The sequence below is a fragment of the Mytilus trossulus genome, chromosome 6, assembly GCF_036588685.1.
Source record: "Mytilus trossulus isolate FHL-02 chromosome 6, PNRI_Mtr1.1.1.hap1, whole genome shotgun sequence".
NCBI classification, from domain to species: Eukaryota; Metazoa; Mollusca; class Bivalvia; order Mytilida; family Mytilidae; genus Mytilus; species Mytilus trossulus.
In genome coordinates, this window is record NC_086378.1 from 40,401,545 (window position 1) to 40,427,020 (window position 25,476).

General features: G+C 33.1%; 1 protein-coding gene across 2 annotated transcripts in view; it reads right to left on the bottom strand.

Annotated features, from left to right (window-relative positions):
• LOC134721346 (importin-4-like) overlaps nucleotides 1-25,476 on the bottom strand; it is a 338,068-nt gene that overhangs the window by 55,406 nt on the left and 257,186 nt on the right. For both annotated transcript variants that reach the window (XM_063584285.1, XM_063584286.1), the window contains exons 20-21: nucleotides 21,521-21,636; nucleotides 7,953-8,030 (exon numbers count right to left, since the gene is read on the bottom strand). In XM_063584285.1, coding sequence (XP_063440355.1) covers nucleotides 7,953-8,030; nucleotides 21,521-21,636 — 194 coding nt within the window. The remainder of the gene's footprint in view (nucleotides 1-7,952; nucleotides 8,031-21,520; nucleotides 21,637-25,476) is intronic.

Consider the following 25,476-nt stretch of genomic DNA (forward strand, 5'->3'; position numbering starts at 1 on the left):
GGCTACATGTACCTACCACAGTTTTCTTTAGGCCATAATCATTGTGATGTATGGAAATAATTATCTGTTGTCATTATCATATTCTGACTTTTATACAAACCAAGTGATGAAGATAAAGGGTGCTTCTATTTCCAAAGGTTTTGAAGAAACTGCTATGGAACACAATAAAAATCAGATGTAGTATAACAATGGCGGATCCAGAAATTTTCATAAGAGGGGGCCCACTGACTGACCCAAGGGGGCCCCTCCAGTCATGCTTCAGTGTTTCCCTATATGACCCCCCTGCCCCCCCCCCCCCCCCTAAATCCGCCTCTGCATAATTGTAATCAGACAACTCTCCATTAAGAGACCATACAATGTAAAAGTTTATAGTAATAGGTACAGCCTTCAATAAAGAATTAAACCACTCTGCATAATCATATTTGATTTTGCAAAAACAAAGAGCATGCTTATTTATAGATTTTGTCACTATCAATTATATACGTGCATGTACTAATGTATTCATGTGGTGTCTGTCCTTGATTTGAAATCCCCCCCCCCAAAAAAAAAATTAAATAATTATAAATGGAAAAGATCCATGGTCATGATGGTCATGCCAGTTGGGAGTTCAGAATATATCAGGTTGAGAAATGAGGATCTAATCATTTATTGTTCGACCGCAAACAATTTTTGGGAATGTATAATGGTATGATGTCGTCATTGTTGTTGTCTGAAGACACATTGGTTTCCGGACAATACCTTCAGTTTAAATTAATAGATATCTATGAAATTTTGTTATAAGGTTCAATTCCCCTAAAGGAAGGTTTGGATAAATTTGGGGATGATGGTCCTTGGAACACAACAGATTGTCTTTAGGTGCTGCACACATGTGCCAAATATCGAAAGATTTTGTCAAAGGGCAAACAGATAATGCTCCCGACACAAAATTGTAAACAAAAGTCATCTTTTAACTTTGAGGTCAAAGGTCAAAGTACAGCAAAAAATTGTATTATAGGTATCTGTGGCATTGACTTATGATCTAGATGCCAATTCAGTGAGAATTTTCTTGCATCTTCCAACTAAGTACTTTCATGGTGAAAATTTGTACAAAAAAGGCCTACAGGAAATGAATAGTGTACATTTTATGCTTGCTATGGCAACCGAAGGAACAAAGTGGCGACAAGACTACAACTTTTTTTCTTTATTTTTTTCATCAAAAACTCACTAAAACATGATAAATACAATAAAGATGCAAAAGTGTATGGTATTTTGCCACTTAATCCATTTAATACCATTTTGGTTTGCTAAAGCTTAATTTTCTCAATATTACAATTTTCCTTATTTTTTGCATTTTTTTACTGAATTGTTTCAAAAAGAGTAAAAAAGATACCAAAAATTGTACTTTCATTATTTTTATGCCACACCTACGATAGTGCCTTCATTCGTCTGTCCGTCCGTCCGCCTGTCCCGCTTCAGGTTAAAGTTTTTGGTCAAGGTAGTTTTTGATGAAGATGAAGTCCAATCAACTTGAAACTTAGTAACATGTGCCCTATGATATGTTTTTTCTAATTTAAATGCCAAATTAGAGTTTTGACCCCATTTTTACGGTTCACTGAACTTAGAAAATGATAGTGCAAATTTCAGGTTAAAGTTTTTGGTCAAGGTAGTTATTGATAAAGTAGAAGTTTAATCAACTTGAAACTTAGTGTACATGTTCCCTTTGATAACATCATTATAATATTAATGCCGAATTAGAGAATTTATTCCAATTCCACGGTCCACTAAACATAGAAAATGATAGTGCGAGTGGGGCATCCGTGTACTCTGGACACATTCTTGTTTTAACCCAACATAGTACTAGACTTCCATATCAGTAGTAAGTTATAAATGTTGTTTTCCTCTGGTGATGGATAATTGAAAACGGTCAGAAAACGGCTTTTCTCAAATTTTCTCAATTTTCCCTATTTTAGCATTTTTTTACCTTATTTTTTGAAAAAAATCAAAAAGATACCAAAAATTTTATTTCCATTTTTTTTTACACCAACATAGTTCTAAACTTCCATATAGGTAGTTTAGTCATAAGGGCTGTTTTTCTCCAATGGTGGTTCATTGAAAACGGTTAGAAACTGGCATTTCTCAATTTTCCTTATTTTAGCATTTTTTTACCTTATTTCTTGAAAAAAATCAAAAAGATACCAAAAATGTTATTTTCATTATTTTTTACACCAACATAGTACTAGACTTCCATATAGGTAGTTTTGTCATAAGTATTGTTTTTCTCTGATGACGGATAATTGAAAACAGTAAGAAACTGGCTTTTCCCCCATACATTGCAATGGGAAATAGCGGTTTGAGCCCTTATATTGAATTTCATTAAAAAAAAATGTCAAATTCACAAAAAATTGAAAAAAATTTATATATTCCCAGTCAGTATGTTATACTGAAAGGGAAAAATATAAGTTTGACCAAATTATTTTTTTTTAGTTGAACAGTCCTGCCTGGTTTTCTCTGGCATTGCCTCTTTAAAAAACCTCAAAACATCAAAGTAAATACTTATTACAAACATCATATCTTCTTTCACTTACCATGCTCTAATCAACTGTGGTTGACCATGGTCAATTTGACAGCCATAATTTACTGCCTTTGTGACCATGGTCAACTTCAGACAAACTGAACCATGGTGAATAAAAAAAAATCTGGTTGATAACCATAGGAATTTATAACAAACTGTAAATTACTTTGATACTTTTAACATTCAAACGTTTTTTAAGTGGTACACATTTTTGACAATTTTTTATTTCTTTTTTCCCCAAGATGTAAATTCTGGCTCTCTGACCTTTCATTTTTATGTTCAATAAAAATATATTCTTTTTTCATTTGAAAACACATATGAACTGAGCAGTTAAGCTACAGTTACAGAGAAGGATAGTGACAGTCGTGTGGCATTTGGGACTTTTACAAACTGGAAGTTGGAACTTACTTTAGTAATCAATTTCTACTCGTTTTTTTTACCAGTGGTACACTGTCAAACTATTATTCATTTACTACAAACACGTTATTTCTGAATCTCTTTCCAAGTTCATAAATCTGCTTTTCTTTATCATACTACAGCATATTTTAAGAACTTAAAAACATTTCAGATTAATGATAATGATTGTGTTGTTATTTTGTCAACAGATCACATGCGATGTCATTGTCAATTATTATCACCAACCCTTAACTAGGATTCACTCAGAGCAAAACAGTTAAATGACTTGGAACAAAATCCATGTGACGTGACCAAATGGTAATTCGCTCTCCAAGTTCAGGTGGAAAGATTGATGTCCAGGATTGTCATGTAAAGCAGATTTGTTATCAGATGTTTAGTATCATTAGTTACAAGAAATGTGTTTGATATTTTGTTTATAAGATATGAAGATTGTTATAGTATTTGATATAGCTTTAATTAATTGCACCCATCAGGAAGTTGTCTTTGTCTGTCAGCATCTCGATGTCAGCATAAAAATAAAATGCTCCGCAGGGCACAGCTTGATACGACCACAGAGGTCTAACCCTGAAAAGTTAGGGCAAGTATGGACACAACATTCAAGCTTGATACAGGTCTGAATTTGGATTGTGATTAAATAAATGACACAGCACAGGTTTCAGACACAAAATGAAAGTGGTCTTCGATCTTTTTAAGAATAATTTTGAATTGGACATTAACCTTTTATGGTCCAATATCCAAAATCTAAATACAGGGTAAGATTCAGCATATCAAAGAACCCTAAGAATTAAATTTTTGATGAAATGAAATAAAGTTCAATTTTGAACCCTTTAGACCTCAATGTGAACCAATTTGAAAACAGGGCCCAAATATAAAAAATCTAAATGCATGGTTAGATTCATCATATCAAAGATCCCCATATATTTAATTTTTGTTAAAATCAAACAAAGTTTAATTTTTGACCCTTTAGACCTTATTGTAGACCATTTTGAAAACAGGACCAACATTTAAGAATCTAAACACACAGTTAAATTTGGCATGTCAAAGAATCCCAATAATTCAATTTATGATGAAATCAATCAAAGTTTATTTTTGGACCCTAATTTGGACCAACTAGAAATTTGGGCCCATAATCAAAAATCTAAGTGCATGTTGAGATTCAGCATATCAAAGAACCCAAAGAATTCATTTTTTGAAAAAATCAAGTTTAGTTAAATTTTGGACTCTTTGGACCTTTATGTAGACCAGTTTGAAAACGGGACCAAAAATTAAGAATCATAATACACGGTTAGAATTGGCATATCAAAGACCTCTTATAATTCAATTTTTGATGAAATCAAACAAAGTTTAATTTTGGACCCCTTTTGGCCCCTAATTCCTAAACTGTTTGAACCTAAACCCCCAAAATCAATCCCAACCTTCCTTTAGTAGTTATATACCGTATGTTAAAATGTTCCTGATTTCTATTTACTTTTACTTAAGTTATTATCCGGAAAATCATCAATCTTCGAACGACGCTGACAACGAGGCAGACAACAATGACAACGACATAATACCAATATACGACCAATTTTTTTTTTCATTTTTGCCGTGTTGTAAAAATCTCTTATAAATGAATTGTTTTGAATTCCAGGTTTAATTGATAAAATTGTAATGTTGAAAAGTGTGAATGTTTTTATTTTTCCTGTTAAAATAATTATTTATACATCAATCATTCTTCTTTTGTTTGAAAGGTAATCTTGTTTTTTTTTATATTGCAAACTAAATAAAGACAAGATCATTTAATGAAAATAAAATTTATTGGTCCTTAAAATTTGTTTTATTTACAAAATATCCGTAGCTATTGATTCTTTGTTGAAAATTTTATGTTCTTGCAGTTAGAAACTGCATTTAATTTTATGAATGTAATTCAGAACTTTTTGGTAGTTCTGATACAGAGAGGAAGAAAAGTATACAAGGCTCAGTAACAAGAAGAAGATCTGTTTTAAGATAATTGAAGAATGAAGAAAACATGCGCAATGATTGAATATGATAGGAAGCATGGTTGAACATGGTCGGACATTTAGGCCGAGAAAAAAAAATCTGAGTTTCCGGTAAGTAAGTGACTCACCCTATTTTTTTTAGCCCCGACCCTAATTTTTTTTATTGGATCTTCAAAAAAAAAATTTAAAATGGTATCACCTGACCCTATTTTTGACACAGGCTTCTGTTAATCTACATAATAATTTATCTAACTTGCTTCTACTGGCACAGAAAGCCAGTTCAAGATTTTATCAAAAGGTATTCCAAATAGTTTAAATTCCAAGAAATTTGCCCAGTAGGTGCTTCAAAAACATTGCAAATGGCCGACTTCCGGTATTTGAAATTAATTTCGGACCCGGACTTGAAAAAAAAATGATAATTTCAATGTAAAAAAAAAAAAATCCGACCTACCGACCATATTTTTCAAAATGATGTTACCGGAAATACAGATTGTTTTTTAGGCCTTAACGTTTTAACATGATAATTCCAGTATATCCTGCTGGGATTTATTTCGGAATCCTCCCTTTTCCCCCAGGAATCCCAGTATATTCCAATCAAAATCCCACAATATCCCAGTATATTTCCACTAGGCAGACCTGGCAACTATCACGATTAATCCTGATTTTCATCCCTCAACCCGAATCCCGATATAAGGATATTTAAACAAGTCAAAATCCAGATTTTCAAAAAAATATACCAGAAAAAATATTTGGTTAAGGATTTTGAATTTTATCTGATCAATTATAATCAAAGTGATGGAAATCACTCATGGAAAGATTAGAAGAGTAGTTTGAATTATTTCATATTAAGGTATGGTGGGGGGAAATGAACATTAATAAAGCACTATTGCTAAAAATTGCATTAACAGCAGGTCTCCAGAAGGAAACGTGCTTTTCCAGTATGAGGATAAAATGAGCTCAAATTAAATTATATGGGTCTCTTAATTTGCACAATTCTATTTAAAAGGCAGTTTATATCTTATCGAAGTTATGTTGCCTGTGCTGAACATGTTTCAAAAAAAAAAAAAAATGTAAATCAAAAATTCTACTAGTAAATGTTACCATTATCCTTGTAAGATAAGATTATCCTTGTGATAAACCATGGACAACTATGGTTGACCACAGTCAAAAGCATGGTTGATAATAGTTATCCATGCTTTTGACTATGGTTCGACCATGATCAACCATATTCAACCATGGTCATTATACTGACCATGCTTTCCAAACATCAACCATGGTCATAAGCATGCTTAACCATGGTTATCTATGATTTTGACCATGGTCTGTATTTCGTTTTTTTTTATAATGACCATGGTTTGAGTAATAGGCTTCAGATTTTAAACAGACCCTGGTTGAATCAAGACCATGGCTAATTGTATTTGAATGGTTAAAAAAAGTACTACATATAATAACAGGGGAACAAAGGAAGAGGGGGTAATTTTAAAAAACTTTTCTATTTAATAATTTATATCCCGATTTGAGTTTTTTTTGTTTACCAACAAAATGTGGTTTTGAGCTATAATATTGATTGCAGAAAAAAGTTCTAAAAATGTGCCATAAATTATTATAATAAACACATGATTATCTCACCAAATTTGAAATCATTTGAAAACAGAATGTCTATCCATATATTTGTTTGATAGTCTACATCTGCACACAAACGATACGGGTCATTTAGATTTACTTGTTGTATTCTCGTGCACACTGTCAAATATAATTTGTTTCTTCCATAGACGTAATTACTGACTCTCTTTCCAAGTTCCTAAATCTGCCTTTCTTTATAATTAACGGCATAATTTAAGAACCTGAAAACATTTCAGATTAATAACGTTGATCGTGTGTTGTTGTTTTTCTGACATGATGCATGCACTGTCATTTATTATCACCAACCGTTAACTAGGAATCACACAGAGTGAAACATTTAAATGACTTTGACAAACGTCACGTGACGTGACCAATGGCTTAAAGTTCAACTGAAGAGATTATTCTCCAGAGTTGTCACGTAAAGCAGATTTTTTATCATCAGATAAGTTTATTTACCGGAAATAGGTTTGATAATTTGCTTAAAAGATATACATATCATTGAGGTATTTGAAATGGCTATAATGTAAACATCAGTATGTTGATGGTTTTCTAAAAATGTCGTAGAAATTTGTCAGTCAGTGTCAGTGATCCATGTCAACATAAACATTATGTATATGTTAAATTAAATGTTTTGAGTTCCAGGTATAACTGATAAAATTGTACAAGATGAAAAGTTTGTCAATTTATAATTCCAATGTTAAAATAATCAAGAATACATCAATCAATCAATTGTTTGAAAGGTAATAAATTACTTCGCTGTGCGCAGATGGATATGACCGCAGTCGCAGAGGTCGAACCCTGAACAGGTAATGGGTCAAAAATGGACACAATATTATTCGCTAGATTTGAATTGTCAATCATGATTTTAAAATTACCACTGCCACAATTCATGGAACCATGGTCAACCATGTAATTTTTCGCAGGGGTGAATAATACACCCAAATTGTCATTTTTTTTGTGTAATCATTTATAATGCATATTGTGCACTTTACCACTATTAATTTTTTTTTGAGTCATGGGTGAGACATCGATTCTGTGCTGTGGGCATAACTATCATTATCATCAAGAGTTTGGTTCAGATTGGCAATGTTGTTTCAGAGATTATTTTTAAGTTTACAACGACAGTTCCCATATTATGATAATAGTGTTAACTTTGTATCAAGTTTAAAGATTCTTAAAGTTATGAGCGTTAAGATTATCTTGAAAATTACATCTGAGTGCCTTAAGACATGAAACTATGTACTGTTTGTAGTCTTTTATTATTCATTTAACTAATGATGTCAAATTATATGTAATCAATGAATCATTTGACCAACAGACAAGAAATGCTTATGTTAAATTATATCTACAAAATGTACTACAAATAAAATATTTGAATTTACCCTGCGTTTCCAGCTAATTCTCCCAAAGCACAACAAGCATCTTCTTTTTCATCTAAGTAGGCATTCTCTACACTTATTCTGTTAATATCAAAATGAAAACATGATTGACAAAATAAACATGGCAATAAACTACAATTGACAAATGATTAAAAAAGTCTGTGAAAATGAAACAAGTTCTAAACCAATCATATTATTATTAGTGCAAATCTTAATTCAAAATGTGACAGTAGTGCATGATAAAAAAATCAGATAAAAAATTAATATTTTTTTGATAAATTAGAAATAATATTTCAAATGTATTATGTGTGTAAATCCATGTTACAGCAAAGACATGAAGATAGGTTTTTATCACTCATACAGACACTCAGAAGGTCGACAGGGATATTCAAAAAGAGAAATATGTAGGACACTATTTACATGTAGATCATAAATTCAGTACACTATTCACAAACCGATGGGATGTAGTTGTGTATAAGGGACCATTTTATACTCAATTAGGCAATTAAGCAACAGTTGGACCAAAATTGTTTTAAATATTATTTTCCTTACTTTCAACACGGATTTTATGTTTTATTTTGCCAGTATAAACATTCATTGATTTTGTTATAAGATATATATGATACACCCCCCTCACCACCCAAAAAAAAACAGAAAAAAAAGAAATGCACACACAGTGGTACATATTTATAAAAAACATGAAAAATCTGGAATTTTTAAGGCCAACTCAAGCTAAATAAAATTTAAAGACATTTATAATTATAGTAATAAAATTCTATAACCGTAATAAGAGTGAAAAAATTGAAAGTTTTGGATGATTTTTCATCAAATAAAGCTCAAAAACTCTGCAAAGTCATATCGATACATCAAAAAGAAAAAGAACTAGAGTCTCTAAAGAGCCGGTGTCGCTCACCTTGGTCTATGTGCATATAAAACAAAGGACACAGATGGATTCATGACAAAACTGTGTTTTGGTGATGGTGATGTGTATTAAGATCATACTTTAATGAACATTACAAATATCTCTATCTATAATAAACTTGGCACAGTGGAAACACTTGGAAAATAATTTGTAAAAATTTACAAAAATTTACAAAATTTAAGTTTTGTTAAATTTGGCCCATGAGTTACAGTGGAGACGATTTTTGTAAAAGTTAACGACAACAGACAACGTCGATGGACGCCAGACGCCAAGTGATGAGAATAGCTCACTTTGCCGTTTGGGCCAGGTTAGCTAAAGAGGAGTTTATTTGAACAAATCTGAACGAGTCACCAAAGTTTCATAAGAAATTCCCAAGTGTTTTTGAGTTATTGTCTAAAAAAAGACTTGAAATCAACACCTTTTTTATAGTCATAAAAAAAGTCCAAATACATGAAAACATAATATCAGAAAAAAAATAAAGTGTTTTTGAGTTATTGTCTAATACAATACTTCGCTTAGTGCAGCCTGCTACGAATGCAGAGGTTGAACCCTGAACAGTTGGGGCTAATTTGGACAAAATATTCAAGCTTGATACTGTCTGAATTTGGATTGTGATAAAAATGTTGACATAAAATAGGTTTCTGACACAAAACAAATGTCAAGATCATACAAATCTATTACGCAATACTGTCAAATTAAAGATTTCTTCCTGAAACTTTTCAAAGATTCAAAATTTGAGAAATTTTGAATAAAAAAAATTGGTCCCCCCCCTCTTTGAGCAATTACCCCCAAACTCAATTCCAGCCTTTCCATTGTAGTATGGAACCTTATAGTACATTTTCAGACAGAATCATCAACAATGATAAACAAAAATGCTTGTTTTTTAAACAGATTAATAAAATATTTACATAATACCAACATTAAATTTTCTATCTTAAAATAAAACATATCCAAAATAACACTAACACAAATTTAAGCCAAATAACACACCATGACAAATGGGACAATTCCAGCCTTCCTTTTGAGTTTTGGTACAATGTCAGAGAAATCAATACACTTTAACACAAGTTATTGTCTGGAAACTATAAAAATGCTTGTTTTTAGCCCAAAAATTATTGCGTTCGTATAAAAAACTGGAAACTCACACCTTTTTTGAATAGCCCCAATACTTGAAAACGTAAAATCAGAAAAAAAAATAATTTAAAAAAAATATATGACAATATATATAAACAATTCACAAAAGTGTCATGCAAATTGCTCAAAGAATTTTGAAGTTATCATCAATAACAAGAAATCACCTATTGTTTTATGAATAAAATTCCATAACTCCAAAACATCAACTCTAAAATTTATAAAAAACAAAAAATGTGTCCATAGTACACAGATGCTTCGCTTGCACTATCATTTTCTTATATTCTTTTCTTATAGACTAAATTTAGTCCTGGTATCTATGATGAGTTTATGTTCAGTGAACTGCGAAATTGGGGTATAACACTCTAATCTGGCATTATAATTAGGAAGATCATATAATAACGAACATGTTTTACTAAGTTTCAATTTGATTGGACTTTCACTTCATTAAAAACTACCTTGGACCAAAACTGTAACCGAAGAGGACAGCATACGGTACGACTAACGGACGGATGAACAGACACACAGACCAGAAAAAATAATGCCTATAAATGGGGAATAAAAACACAAAAGGTAGCTTAGGTCGATAGCTATAAACAATTGAACAAAATTTTATGAAAATTGGTAAAAGCATTTTCGAGTTATTGACTGAAGTGTTCACGATGGGGGGACAGACATATGGACAATGGAATACTCTAATACTAACAAAATGGAAATGTAATTAAAAGTACGAAGAAACACACTTTTGTTTACTATACAATGAATAAAGTTCATACTTTCTCAACTAAAAGAACATTTTTCTGTCTTGAGACATCATGTAATTTTTATCACTGAAACCCATCTAACTGGCCAAATTTCAGTCAATATATCCTCTGTTGAGAACTAATCTTTACATTATAATACTTAAGAAGATATAGAGCTATACTTTATTTAATAAACTGCTCCACTGAGCGCAGCTGGGTAAGTCTGCAGAGGTCCAACCCTGAACAGTAAGGGCAAAATGCACACAATATTCAAGCTTGATACTGGTCCAAATTTGGATTGTAATTAAATATTTGAGGTATTATAGGTTTCTGAATAAATGTAGTTAGAGAACTTGAAATTGGTTATTTGAATTGAATTCTGTTGTGTTATACACTGTGCTGGTGCACAAAACTTAGTAAATCTGTTGTCAGACTATAAACAAATTGTGAATAAATTTTCATAACTCGGAAACATAAAATCTATAATTTATAAAAAAAAAATCAAAAGGGAGCTTACAACAAGAGTTATAAACAATTTATCAAAGTTTCATAAAAAAATGCTGAAAGCCATAACAGTTTAATATTATTCAAAATAAGTGTACCCCTCTTTTAGAAAAGTTGTTTCAAATGTGATGTAACTCTCCTCTTTTTGAGTACAAAAGTTTAAGTTTTCAAAGGTTTTGTAAAGAAGAACTGTACAAATCCTTGGTATTTCTATTTGCTTTTCTACATCAGTAAAATGACCCCTTGTCTTGTCTGAGGGATTTTCTCAACCTGATAATAACAAACACAGGTAAAAGTACGGCATTTTTCTCAGAGCTTTGATACAGACCAAACAGCAAGCTATAAAGAACTCCAGATTTATTAGCGTACACAATTCGAACAGAAAAACCAACGATCTAATTTATATTTCCTAACGGGAAAATATCAATGAACAACATCAACAAACGATAACTGCTGAACAACAACCCCCTGAATCAATCAGGACAGGTGCATAAACTTGCAGCGTCTATGGATATTTGTGTTTCGCCAGCATACAACATAAAAGCAGTTGAAGGCAAATCCTTAAGAAGTTTTATGTACTTTATTCTATCAACGAACATTTTTGGATAAGGAATATAAGTAAGGGGGAAAGAAACCAATTTTTTGTTCTTTGCACGCTGTTATAAATTTTTATCGGAGCACTTCACTTTGTATAAATAGGTTTCATGCTGAAACAAATATTCTCACAGCTATTTACACAGTGTGCAGTGGGGTGCTTTAAGTTTAAAATCGTTATATACAGGTTAGACTGTGATTTTAAAAACAAATTTTGATATCTTTTTATAATATTTACAAAACTAGAGGCTCTAAAGAGCCTGTGCCGCTCACCTTGGTCTATGTTAATATTAAACATTGTACACAGATGGATTCATGACATAATTGTGTTTTGGTGATGGTGATGTGTTTGTAGATCTTACTTAACTAAACATTTTTGCTGCTTACAATTATCTCTATCTATAACAGTAGTTTCTGTGGAAAATGATAGTGAAAATCTACAAATTTTGTGAAAATTGTTAAAAATTAACTATGAAGGGCAATAACTCCTTAGGGGGTCAATTGACTATTTTGGTCATGTCGACTTATTTTTAATTCTTACTTTGCTGTACATTATTGCTGTTTACAGTTTATCTCTATCTATAACAATATTCAAGATAATAACAAAAAAGCAGCAAAATTTCCTCAAAATTAAATTCAGGGGCAGCAACCTAACAACCGATGATCCAATTCATCTGAAAATTCCAGGGCAGATAGATCTTGACCTGATCAACAATTTTACTTCCTGTCAGATTTGCTCTTAATGCTTTGGTTTTTGAGTTATAAGCCAAAAACTGCATTTTACCCCTATGTTCTATTTTTAACCATGGTTGCCATCCTGGTTGGTTGGCCGGGTCACCAGACACAATTTTTAAACTGGATAACCCAAAGATGATTGTGGCCAAGATTCAATTAATTTGGCCCCGTAGTTTCAGAAGAAGATTTTTCTAAAAGATTACTAAGATTTACGAACTAGAGAGCCTGTGTCGCCCACCTTGGTATATATGAATTAAACAAAGGAAGCAGACAGTTCATGACAAAATTGTGTTCAGGTGATTGTGACGTGTGTGTACATCTTACTTTACTGAACATTATTGCTGCTTACAATTATCTCTATCTATAATGAAATTGTCCGTGTAGTTTCAGTGGAAAATGTTAGTAAAAAATTACAAATTTTATGAAAATTGTTAAAAATTGATCGTAAAGGACAATAACTTCTTAGGGGTCAATTGACCATTTTGGTAATATTGACTTTTTTTTTAGTCTTGAATTGCTGTTCATTATTGCTGTTTACAGTTTATTTCTATCTATAATAATATTCAAGATAATAACCCAAAACAGCAAAATTTCCTTAAAATTACCGATTTAGGGGCAGCAACCTAACAACGACTCGTCCGATTCATCTAAAAATTTCAGGGCAGATAGATCTTGACCAGATTAACTATTTTACCTCTATTCAGATTTGCTCTAAATGCTTTGGTTTTTGAGTTATAAGCCAAAAACTGCATTTTACTCCTATGTTTTACTTTTAGCCGTAGCGGCCATCTTGGTTGGTTTGCCCAGTCACAAAACACAATTTTTAAACAAGATAGCCTAATAATGATTCTGGCTATGTTTGGTAAAATTTGGCCCAGCAGTTTCAGAGGAGAAGATTTTTGTAAAAGTTAACTAAGATTTACGACAAGAGTGCTGAAATGTCTCGCCTTCTTTACTAATCATTGATATTATGTTGATAGACCTAAATATAAAGCTTTATTACAACTGTCACATAAACTCATCGTTAACCAAGAAAACGAATCATTGATCAATGAACCATGAAAATGAGGTCAATGACAGATGAACCATGCCAGGCAGACATGTACAGCTAACAATTCTTCAATACAACAAATATAGTTGACTTATTGCTTATAAATTAAGAAAAACAGACCAAAACACAAACGCTTAGCAATGGATCGTGAAAATGAGGTCAAGGTCAAATAAAACCTGTGTAACAGACATAAATATCATAAATATTTCCATACACCAAATACAGTTGACCTTATGCATAAAGTATTAGAAAAATAGACCAAAACTCTAAAACATAACTTTGACCACTAAACCCTGAAAATGAGGTCAAGGTCAGATGACACCTGTCAGCAAGACATGTACACCATACAATCATTCCATACACCAAATATAGTAGACCTATTGCATATAGTATAAGAAAAACAGACCAAAACACAAAAACTTAACTATAACCACTGAACAATTTTTAAACTGGATTACCCAAAGATGATTGTGGCCAAGATTCAATTAATTTGGCCCCGTAGTTTCAGAAGAAGATTTTTCTAAAAGATTACTAAGATTAACGAACTAGAGGCTCTAAAGAGCCTGTGTCGATCACCTTGGTATATATGAATTAAACAAAGGAAGCAGACAGTTCATGACAAAATTGTGTTCAGGTGATTGTGACGTGTTTGTACACCTTACTTTACTGAACATTATTGCTGCTTACAATTATCTCTATCTATAATGAAATTGTCCGTGTAGTTTCAGTGGAAAATGTTAGTAAAAAATTACAAATTTTATGAAAATTGTTAAAAATTGATCGTAAAGGACAATAACTTCTTAGGGGTCAATTGACCATTTTGGTAATATTGACTTTTTTTTGAGTCTTGAATTGCTGTTCATTATTGCTGTTTACAGTTTATTTCTATCTATAATAATATTCAAGATAATAACCCAAAACAGCAAAATTTCCTTAAAATTACCAATTTAGGGGCAGCAACCTAACAACGACTTGTCCGATTCATCTAAAAATTTCAGGGCAGATAGATCTTGACCAGATTAACTATTTTACCTCTATTCAGATTTGCTCTAAATGCTTTGGTTTTTGAGTTATAAGCCAAAAACTGCATTTTACTCCTATGTTTTACTTTTAGCCGTAGCGGCCATCTTGGTTGGTTTGCCCAGTCACAAAACACAATTTTTAAACAAGATAGCCTAATAATGATTCTGGCTATGTTTGGTAAAATTTGGCCCAGCAGTTTCAGAGGAGAAGATTTTTGTAAAAGTTAACTAAGATTTACGACAAGAGTGGACACGCTGAAATGTCTCGCCTTCTTTACTAATCATTGATATTATGTTGATAGACCTAAATATAAAGCTTTATTACAACTGTCACATAAACTCATCGTTAACCAAGAAAACGAATCATTGATCAATGAACCATGAAAATGAGGTCAAGGACAGATGAACCATGCCAGGCAGACATGTACAGCTAACAATTCTTCAATACAACAAATATAGTTGACTTTAGCTTATAAATTAAGAAAAACAGACCAAAACACAAACACTTAGCAATGGACCGTGAAAATGAGGTCAAGGTCAAATAAAACCTGTGTAACAGACATAAATATCATAAATATTTCCATACACCAAATAAAGTTGACCTTAGGCCACACTTAAAAATATTTTGGTTTGCCCAAACCCTACCCAAAGGTTGAGATGGTGGGTAGGTAGGTAGGCATTTTCTTTTTTTTTTTCAAAAAAAGAAATTGAAGTATCAGATGTTTATTAGTCTTTATGCCTATTTGATTAAAAAAAAACTTCTTCAAATTAGGACAATAAAAGAATTTGAGTAGGCAGCTTTTTTCTGGGTAGGTAGCGTTTGGGCAAACAAACCTATTATTTATTATGGCCCTATGCAAAAAGTATTAGAAAAATAGACCAAAACTCAAAAACTTAACTTTGACCACTAAACCCTGAAAATGAGGTCAAGGTCAGATGACACCTGTCAGCAAGACATGTACACCATACAATCATTCCATACACCAAATATAGTAGACCTATTGCATATAGTATAAGAAAAACAGACCAAAACACAAAAACTTAACTATAACCACTGAACCATGAAAATGAGGTCAAGGTCAGATGACACTGCATGCCAGTTGGACATGTACACCTTACAGTCCTTCCATGCACCGAATATACTAGACCTATTGCTTATAGTATCTGATATATGGACTTGACCACCAAAAATTAACCTTGTTCACTGATTTATGAAATGAGGTCGAGGTCAAGTGAAAACTATCTGACGGGCATGAGGACCTTGCAAGGTACGCACATACCAAATATAGTTATCCAATTACTTATAATAAGAGAGAATTTAACATTACAAAAAAATTTAACTTTTTTTCAAGTAGTCACTGAACCATGAAAATGAGGTGAAGGACATTGGACATGTGACTGACGGAAAGTTTGTAACATGAGGCATCTATATACAAAGTATGAAGCATCCAGGTCTTTTACCTTCTAAAATATAAAGCTTTTAAGAAGTTAGCTAACGACGCTGCCGCCTACGCCGCCGTAGCCGCCGGATCACTATCCCTATGTCGAGCTTTCTGCAACAAAATTTGCAGGCTCGACAAAAAATGGTTAAAAATTGACTATAAAGGGCAAGAACTCCTAAAGGGGTCAACTGACCATTTTGGTCCTGTTGACTTATTTGTAAATCTTTCTTTGCTGAACATTTTTGCTGTTTACAGTTATCTCTATCCATAATAATATTCAAGATAATATCCAAAAACAGCAAAATTTCCTTAAAATTACCAATTCAGGGGCAGCAACCCAACAATGGGTTGTCCCATTCATCTTAAAATCTTAGGGCAGATAGATCTTGACCAGATAAACAATTTTACTCCTTGACAGATTTGCTTTAAATGCTGTGGTTTTTGAGTTATAAGCCAAAAACTGCATTTTACCCCTTTGTTCTATTTTTAGCCATAGCGGCCATCTTGGTTGGTAAGCCGGGTAAAAAAACCAAACTTTTTAAACTAGATACTCCAAAGATGATTGTTGCCAAGTTTGGATTAATTTGACCGGGTAGTTTCAGAGGAGAAGATTTTTGTAAAAGATCATGGAGATTTAAATAAACAGCTGCGCCATGAGCGCATGATACGCCCGACGTCTTGTGTGGAAGTTTTATGCAATAATCATAAATAGTTTCTGAGAAAGTTTTAAGCAATAACCATATATTTTTTTTGAGACACGGCGGGACATGTGAAACCCCCAACCCTGTTTTTTTTTTTTTAGAAAAAACTAAATATCACTAAAATTAAATTTTGAATCAAAACCAAAAAGTATACAGATCTTTAGATTAATATAACAAAGAAGTGTGTAAAGTTTTAAGCAATAATCATAAATTATTTTTGAGATACGGCGCGACATGTAAAAAAACACTCCCCTGTTTAACAAAATACTCAATAACTCCAAAATATAGTTTTGAATCATCACCAAAAAGTATACAGATCTTTAGATTAATATAACAAAGAAGTGTGTAAAGTTTTAAGCAATAATCATTAAATTGTTTTTGAGATACGGCACAACATGTAAAAAAAAACCTCCCCCTTTTTTACAAAATACTCAATAACTCAAAAATGAAATTTTGAATCATCCCCAAAAAGTATACAGATCTTCAGATTAACATAACAAAGACATGTGTAAAGTTTTAAGCAATAATCATAAATCGTTTTTGAGATATGATGCGACATGTAAAAAAAACCCTCCCCTTTTTTTACAAAATACTCAATAACTCAAAAATAAAATTTTGAATCATCACCAAAAAGTTTACAGATATTAAGAGTAATGCCCCTGTTTTAGTTACAAAGTGCCGTAACTCAAAAAGTTTTAATCTTATTTTCACCAAAAAGTATACAGATCATTTGACCATCATAAGAAACAACTATGTTAAGTTTCATGAAATTTGGATAAGTCGTTCTCAAGTTACGGTGCGACATGTGTACGCCGGACAGACAGACGGACACCGGACATTTGTATACCATAATACGTCCCGTCAAAATTTTGACGGGCGTATAAAAATGGGTAAAAAATAACTATAAAGGGCAATAACTCCTAAAGGGGTCAACTGACCATTTTGGTCATGTTGACTTATTTGTAAATCTTATTTTGCAGAACATAATTGCAGTTTACAGTTTATCTCCATCTATAATAATATTCAAAATAATAACAAAAAAACAGTAAAATTTCCTTGAAATAACCAATTTAGGGGCAGCAAACCAACAATGGATTGTCTTATTGATATGAAAATTTCAGGGCAGATAGATCTTGACCTGATAAACAATTTAACCCCCATGTCAGATTTGCTTTAAATACTTTGGTTTTTGAGTTATAGACCCAAAACTGCATTTTACCCCTATGTTCTATTTTTAGCAATGGCGGCCATGTTTTTTGATGAAATGGGAATTAAAACACAAACTTTATTTTAGATACCCTAGGAATCAATCAGATGAAGTTTGGTTTGAGTTGGTTCTGTAGTTTCAGAGGAGAAGATTTTTGTAAAAGTTAACGCCGGACGACGGACGACAGACGACGGACGACGACGGACGCCAAGTGATGTGAAAAGCTCACTTGGCCTTTTAGGCCAGGTGAGCTAAAAATACGATGCGGAAAATGGACATGATTACATTTCCGGATGCGGGAAGCGGGAATATAAAAAAAATCTGTTTTGAAAGAAATAGGTGCGGGTGGGTCCGTCGAACAAGGAATCAAATTGGTGTGGCCTTATTGTCTAAAAACTGGAAAAACTCCCTTTTTGTAATGAATCCAAAACTCCCAAAACTCAGAAACTGTAAATCTGAAATTTATAAAAACAAAAGGGACCTCACGTAAAAAGATACAAACAATTCACCAAAGTTTCATGCATATTGGTTAAAACTTTTTTAAGTTCATGTCTTACATGTTGACAAGGAAGAGACGGACAGAAGGACAGGCGGTCAATGGTATACCATAATACATCTCGTAAACGGGCATATAAACAGTATGTCAACTGGCTCCGTGTTGAAGACCATACCTTGACCTATAATGGTTTACTTTTATAAATTGTGACTTGGATGGAAGGTTGGCTCATTGGCACTCATACTACATCTTCCTATATCTATGCAATGAATATAACCATTTTAAAATGGAAAGATTAGAATCTGCCATGAGAGTCATGACTCAGAATTGTGTTATAAATAGTGTTTTTGATCTCCATAACACATTACTCAGTAGATGTAACTCCTTAATAAAAAAAAATGTCTAAGAGACATCAATTTACTGCATTACTTGTAATGTTGCACTCATATTAAATTGTCAGTTGTTGGAACTGTATTTCTCCTTTGGTCAATAGATGTGTTATTAGTAATGATGAATGGTATACAACACCTGAGTAAACATCTAGTAAACGGTTTCCTTTAGCAAAAGTCTTTTAACCTAATATTAAAAACCTGAGTTAAACCTGCTGAAATATGAGCCCATAAGCAAAATCCTCATGTCACACAAAATAAGTTCCTGGAACTTGTACTATACATGTATAAGCAATATTTCAATTTCGCCTGAACCCTCAATTTGAACTCAATATACTTTGTATAACAAATGGCATATAGTTCTCATATCAATAATATAATCAAAATAATATTAAGTCCTTCTCTATCTCATTATAAACAAACTTATGTTTATATACATTTATTGTGTAGCAATGCCGGTGGTATTCCGTTTTAAATGAATCATAAATCAAAATTAAAATAAAACTTTAATTTTAAAATATTCAATTGATTTGGCTCTTGGAGAATCTTTTCATCTAAAATAAAATTTATAGCTCTAGGCTGGCGTAAACCAATAAACAGCTGCGCCATGAGCGCATGATACGCCCGACGTCTTATGTGGAATTTATATGCAATAATCATAAATAGTTTCTGAGAAAGTTTTAAGCAATAACCATAATATAGTTTTTGAGACACGGCGGGAAACCCCCCTTTCCATTTTTTTTTTTTTTTACAAAAACTAAATATCACTTAAATAAAATTTTGAATCAAAACCAAAAAGTATACAGATCTCTAGATTGATATAACAAAGAAGTGTGTAAAGTTTTAAGCAATAATCATAAATTATTTTTGAGATACAGCGCGACATGTAAAAAAAACCCCACCCTTTTTTACAAAATACTCAATCAATCAAAAATGAAATTTTGAATCATCATCAAAAAGTATACAGATCTTAAGATTAATATAACAAAGACATGTGTAAAGTTTGTAGCAATAATCATAAATCGATTTTGAGATATGACGCGACATGTAAAAAAAACCTCCCCCTTTTTTACAAAATACTCAATAACTCAAAAATGAAATTTTGAATCATCACCAAAAAGTATACAGATCTTAAGATTAATATAACAAAGACATGTGTAAAGTTTGTAGCAATAATCATAAATCGATTTTGAGATATGACGCGACATGTAAAAAAAACCTCCCCCTTTTTTACAAAATACTCAATAACTCAAAAATGAAATTTTGAATCATCACCAAAAAGTATACAGATAATAAGATTAATATAACTAAGAAGTGATTAAAGTTTAAAGCCATAATCAAGAATCGTTTTTGAGATACAGTGCGACATATGAAAAAACACCCCCCTGTTTTAGTTACAAAGTGCCGTAAATCAAAAAGTTTAAATCTAATTTTCACCAAAAAGTATACATATCATTTGACCATCATAAGAAACAACTATACTAAGTTTCACGAAATTTGGATAAGTCGTTCTCAAGTTACGGTGCGACAAGTTTACGCCGGACAGACAGACGGATATACAGACAGACGAACGGACAGACGGATGGACACCGGACATGTGTATACCATTATACGTCCCGTCAAAATTTTAAAAACTGATGTGAATATAGAAAAGTGACAACACTATCCAATTGGAACAATTGTTCCACGTAAATAATGAGGCTATCAGGAAGCCTTGTATATAGCTAAAAGGAAACCTATAGTGATGCTGTTGAATTGGTGTTGGAATTAATTTGTATGAAATTTGACAGTTTATCCTTAGAAATTCTTGAAACAACTCATGATAAAACTTCATAATTTAGATGGTGAACAGCAGTGTCCCCAGGATCTATGCAAAACATTCAAGGTCAATAGATTGTAACTGAACAATGAGGGCATTAAATGTGTCTATGGAAATTAGAATTTTAATACATCTGCATACAAATACAATTGATGAAACACTAGTGGTTCCCCACTTACCTAATTACAAATGTATACTTGTTTCAAAAATTTCAAGGACAAGACAGTGTGTCTAAATGGTGGTGGCCAATAAGTTGTCATGGTAATAAGATAAAAATAAAAACATACAACATGTTTTAATTAAATCTTCACATAAGATTGAAACAATTATCTGTCCATGTAACACTATCAATTTCTATATTCATTGGACCGTGAAATTAGAATAATAACTTAAATTAGAAAGAACATATCTTAGGGAATTCGTGTAGTATGTTTCAGGTTGAATGGACTTCAACTTCAGCAACAACTACCTTGAGAAAAAAAAAACCTTAAGTAGGACAGACGGACATTCGAACGAAGGAACAAACATCCAAACGGAAAAACATAATGCCCCTTAGTTGGACCTTAAAAATAAACAAACAAACAAGTTCACTTGTATTTTTATGTAAAGGGTCTTAAGAATGGTTAACATTCAGCCAATAAGACTTAACCTGTTTACTTAAACGTTCAGCTTACTTGCAATGCAAAGTAAAAAAAAGATTAGCTATGAACCTAACGTACTTTCAAAGACAAAATGATGAAACATTATTGATGGCAATAAAACATTGATATACCTGAAACTGTCATTGTTTATATATAATACATATTTCAACTCACCCATGAATTTTGGAATCTTCCTCTTGATCACTGTCACCAGCTGTTAAATCTTCTTCATCACAAAAATCTTCTTCGTTAAACATAATTACCTGCTCTTCTTCATCTTTATAGTGAGTCTATAAATAAAGGCAACAGTGGTATACCGCAGTTCAAAACTCATAAATCCATGGACAAACCAGAAGTTCCGCAGGGCGCAGCTTTATACGACCGCAGAGGTCGAACTCCGAACGGTTAGGGCTAGTATGGACACAACATTCAAATTGGATACAGCTCTGAATATTGATTGTGATTAAATAGTTGACACAGCATAGGTTTCTGACACAGAATGAATGTGGTCTAATGAACTTAAAATGTTTTTTGTTCGCTTTTGAGCAATTCAGTATGCTGTTGAATACTAATCCTTTGATATTTGAAGAAATTTTCTTTTTCATTTCTGAAATCTGAAATAAGAAAAATTGAACCCCAACAATTTGTTTCAACTCCCCCTTTCCCTTATTCCAAAAATTATCTCAATTCAAATTTCTTATGGAGTTTTCAACATAAGTACTGACATTTAAATACATCATAAAACATAAAATGTCATACAGTCATGATTTAAATTAATTTAACTACTATTCTGGACAAAAAAAGATAACTTTAATGCAACATTTTATATTGGCAAATTTTCAATGGAATTTATTAATAACAAAGTTGTTGGCAAATTTCGAATATACATAATTTAAGAGCAGTTTATGTGAGATATTAAAATGAGTTTCTATTGCCAACATTACACTGCCTTTAAATTATGTTTTGTAATAGTCCATTAACCTGGAAACCCTTCCCCCCTTTTTGCACCTTATTCCTTGACGGTTAGAGCCATAACTCCCAAAGACAATTCTTACCATCCCTTTGTGGTATTCCAATATCCAAAATCTAAATACATGGTTAGATTCATCAACCCCAAGAATTCAATTTTTGATGAAATCAAATAAAGTTCAATTTTGGACCATTAGACCTCAATGTGAACCAATTTGATAACCGGTCCTAAATATTAAAAATCTAAATGCATGGTTAGATTCAGCATATTGAAGAAACCGATATGTTGAATTTTTGTTGAAATCAAACAATGTTTAATTTTGGACCCTGATTTGGACCAACTTGAAAACTGGGCCCATAATCAAACTAAAGGCTCTCAAGAGCCTGTATCGCTCACCTGATTCTACTTTGGGGTTTGAAATCATATAAAAAAATATAAAATTTGGCTAAAAGTAACAACACAACCTCATAAGGAAAGGAATATTCAGGCTTTGTTTGATTTCATTCAATTCAGTGGTTCACTAAAAGAAGACATTTGTATGTATTTCCCATAGGGCCCTAGGTTAAATTAAGTCCCCCACTGGCGGACATCTTGGATGATGGATCAGCTACAAAGTAACAACACATGGTCAGCACCTCATTAGGAAAATTCATGCTATGTTTCGTTTTATTCCATTCAGTGGTTTTCTAAAAGAAGTCATTTGTATGCATTTCCCATAGTGTCCTATGTTAAACTAAGTCCTCAGCTGGCGGCCATCTTGGATGATGGATCGGCTACAAAGTAACAACACTTGGTCAGCACCTCATAAGGAACATTCATGCCATGTTTGGTTTCGTTCCATTCAGTGGTTCTCTAAAAGAAGTCATTTGTATTCATGTCCAATAGGGACCTATGTTAAACTAAGTCCCCCACTGGCGGCCATCTTGGATAATGGATCGGCAACAAAGTAACATCACATGGTCAACTCCTCATAAGGAATATTCGTGCTATGTTTGGTTTCATTCCTTTCAGTGGTTCTCTAAAAGAAGAAATTTGTATGTATTTCCCTAATGGCCCTATGTAAAACTAAGTCCTCCGCTGGCGGCCATCTTGGATGATGGATCAGCTAAAAAGTACCAACACTTGGTCAGCACCCCATAAGGAACATTCATGCTATGTTTGGTTTCATTCCATTCAGTGGTTCTCTAGAAGAAGTCATTTGTATGCATTTCCCATAGGGTCCTATGTTAAACTAAGTCCCCCGCTGGCGGCCATCTTGGATGATGGATCAGCTACAAAGTAACAAAACTTGGTCAAAACTTCATAAGGAACATTCATGCCATGTTTAGTTTCATTCCATTCAGTGGTTCTCTAGAAGAAGTCATTTGTATGCATTTCCCATAGGGTCCTATGTTAAACTAAGTCCCCCGCAGGCGGCCATCTTGGATAATGGATCGGCAACAAAGTAACATCACATGGTCAACTCCTCATAAGGAATATTCGTGCTATGTTTGGTTTCATTCCTTTCAGTGGTTCTCTAAAACAAGAAATTTGTATGTATTTCCCTTATGGCCCTATGTAAAACTAAGTCCTCCGCTGGCGGCCATCTTGGATGATGGATCAGCTTAAAAGTACCAACACTTGGTCAGCACCCCATAAGGAACATTCATGCTATGTTTGGTTTCATTCCATTCAGTGGTTCTCTAGAAGAAGTCATTTGTATGCATTTCCCATAGGGTCCTATGTTAAACTAAGTCCCCCGCTGGCGGCCATCTTGGATGATGGATCAGCTACAAAGTAACAACACTTGGTCAACACCCCATAAGGAACATTCATGCCATGTTTGGTTTCATTCCATTCAGTGGTTCTCTAGAAGAAGTCATTTGTATGCATTTCCCATAGGGTCCTATGTTAAACTAAGTCCCCCGCTGGCGGCCATCTTGGATGATGGATCGGCTACAAAGTAACAACACTTGGTCAAAACTTCATAAGGAACATTCATGCCATGTTTGGTGTCATTCCATTCAGTGGTTCTCTAGAAGAAGTCATTTGTATGCATTTCCCGTAGGGTATTATGTTAAACTAAGTCCCTAGCTGGCGGCCATCTTGGAAGACGGATCGGCTACAAAGTAACAACCCTTGGTCAGCACCCCATAAGGAACATTCATGCCATGTTTGGTTTCATTCCATTCAGTGGTTCTCTAGAAGATGTCATTTGTTTGCATTTCTCATAGGGTCCTATGTTAAACTCAGTCCCCTGATGGCGGCCATCTTGGATGGTGGATCGGCTACAAAGTAACAACACTTGATCAACACCTCATAAGGAACATTCATGCCATGTTTGGTTTCATTCCATTCAGTGGTTCTCTAAAAGAAGTCATTTGTATGCATTTCCCATAGGGTCCTATGTTAAACTAAGTCCCCCGCTGGCGGCCATCTTGGATGATGGATCGGCTACAAAGTAACAACACTTGGTCAGCACCTTATAAGGAACATTCATGCCATGTTTGGTTTCATTCCATTCAGTGGTTCTCTAGAAGAAGTTCAAAATGTAAAATGTTATGGGCGACGACGACGACGGACGGCGACGGACGCCAAGTGGTGAGAAAAGCTCACTTGGCCCTTCGGGCCAGGTGAGCTAATAAAAAGGTTTCCATCAGAAACGGATCCTGGTTTCAAGGACATAATTTAAGTTTGGAAAAAATATTATTTATCCTTAATCTGGATTTACAAAATAGACCAAGAATTTGTTAACCATGTACTTTTTATATGTAATCAAACAATCGTAGATTGGTACAATTATTGCCGAGAAGTTTGCATAGATAGTTTGGAAATAGACAGTGAAAAAATAGGAGGAGATAGCGTTATTGTAGAAATTAACGAAAGTAAATTCGGAAAAAAGAAAATACCATACAGGGCGCCGAGTAGAAGGACAGTGGGTCTTTGGAGGTTTAGAAAGAGACAGCAAAAAAGTTTTTTGCATCAGTAGAAAATCGGACAAAAGAAACATTGCTAAAATTAATAAAAGACAACATAAAACCAGGAACGATAATCATCAGAGACTGTTGGAAGGCATATGATAGTCTAGGATCTGAGGGATTTGAACACTTTAAAGTCAACCATTTTGTAAATTTTGTAGACCCGGAAACAGGAGCGCATACAAATACGATTAAAAGTACGT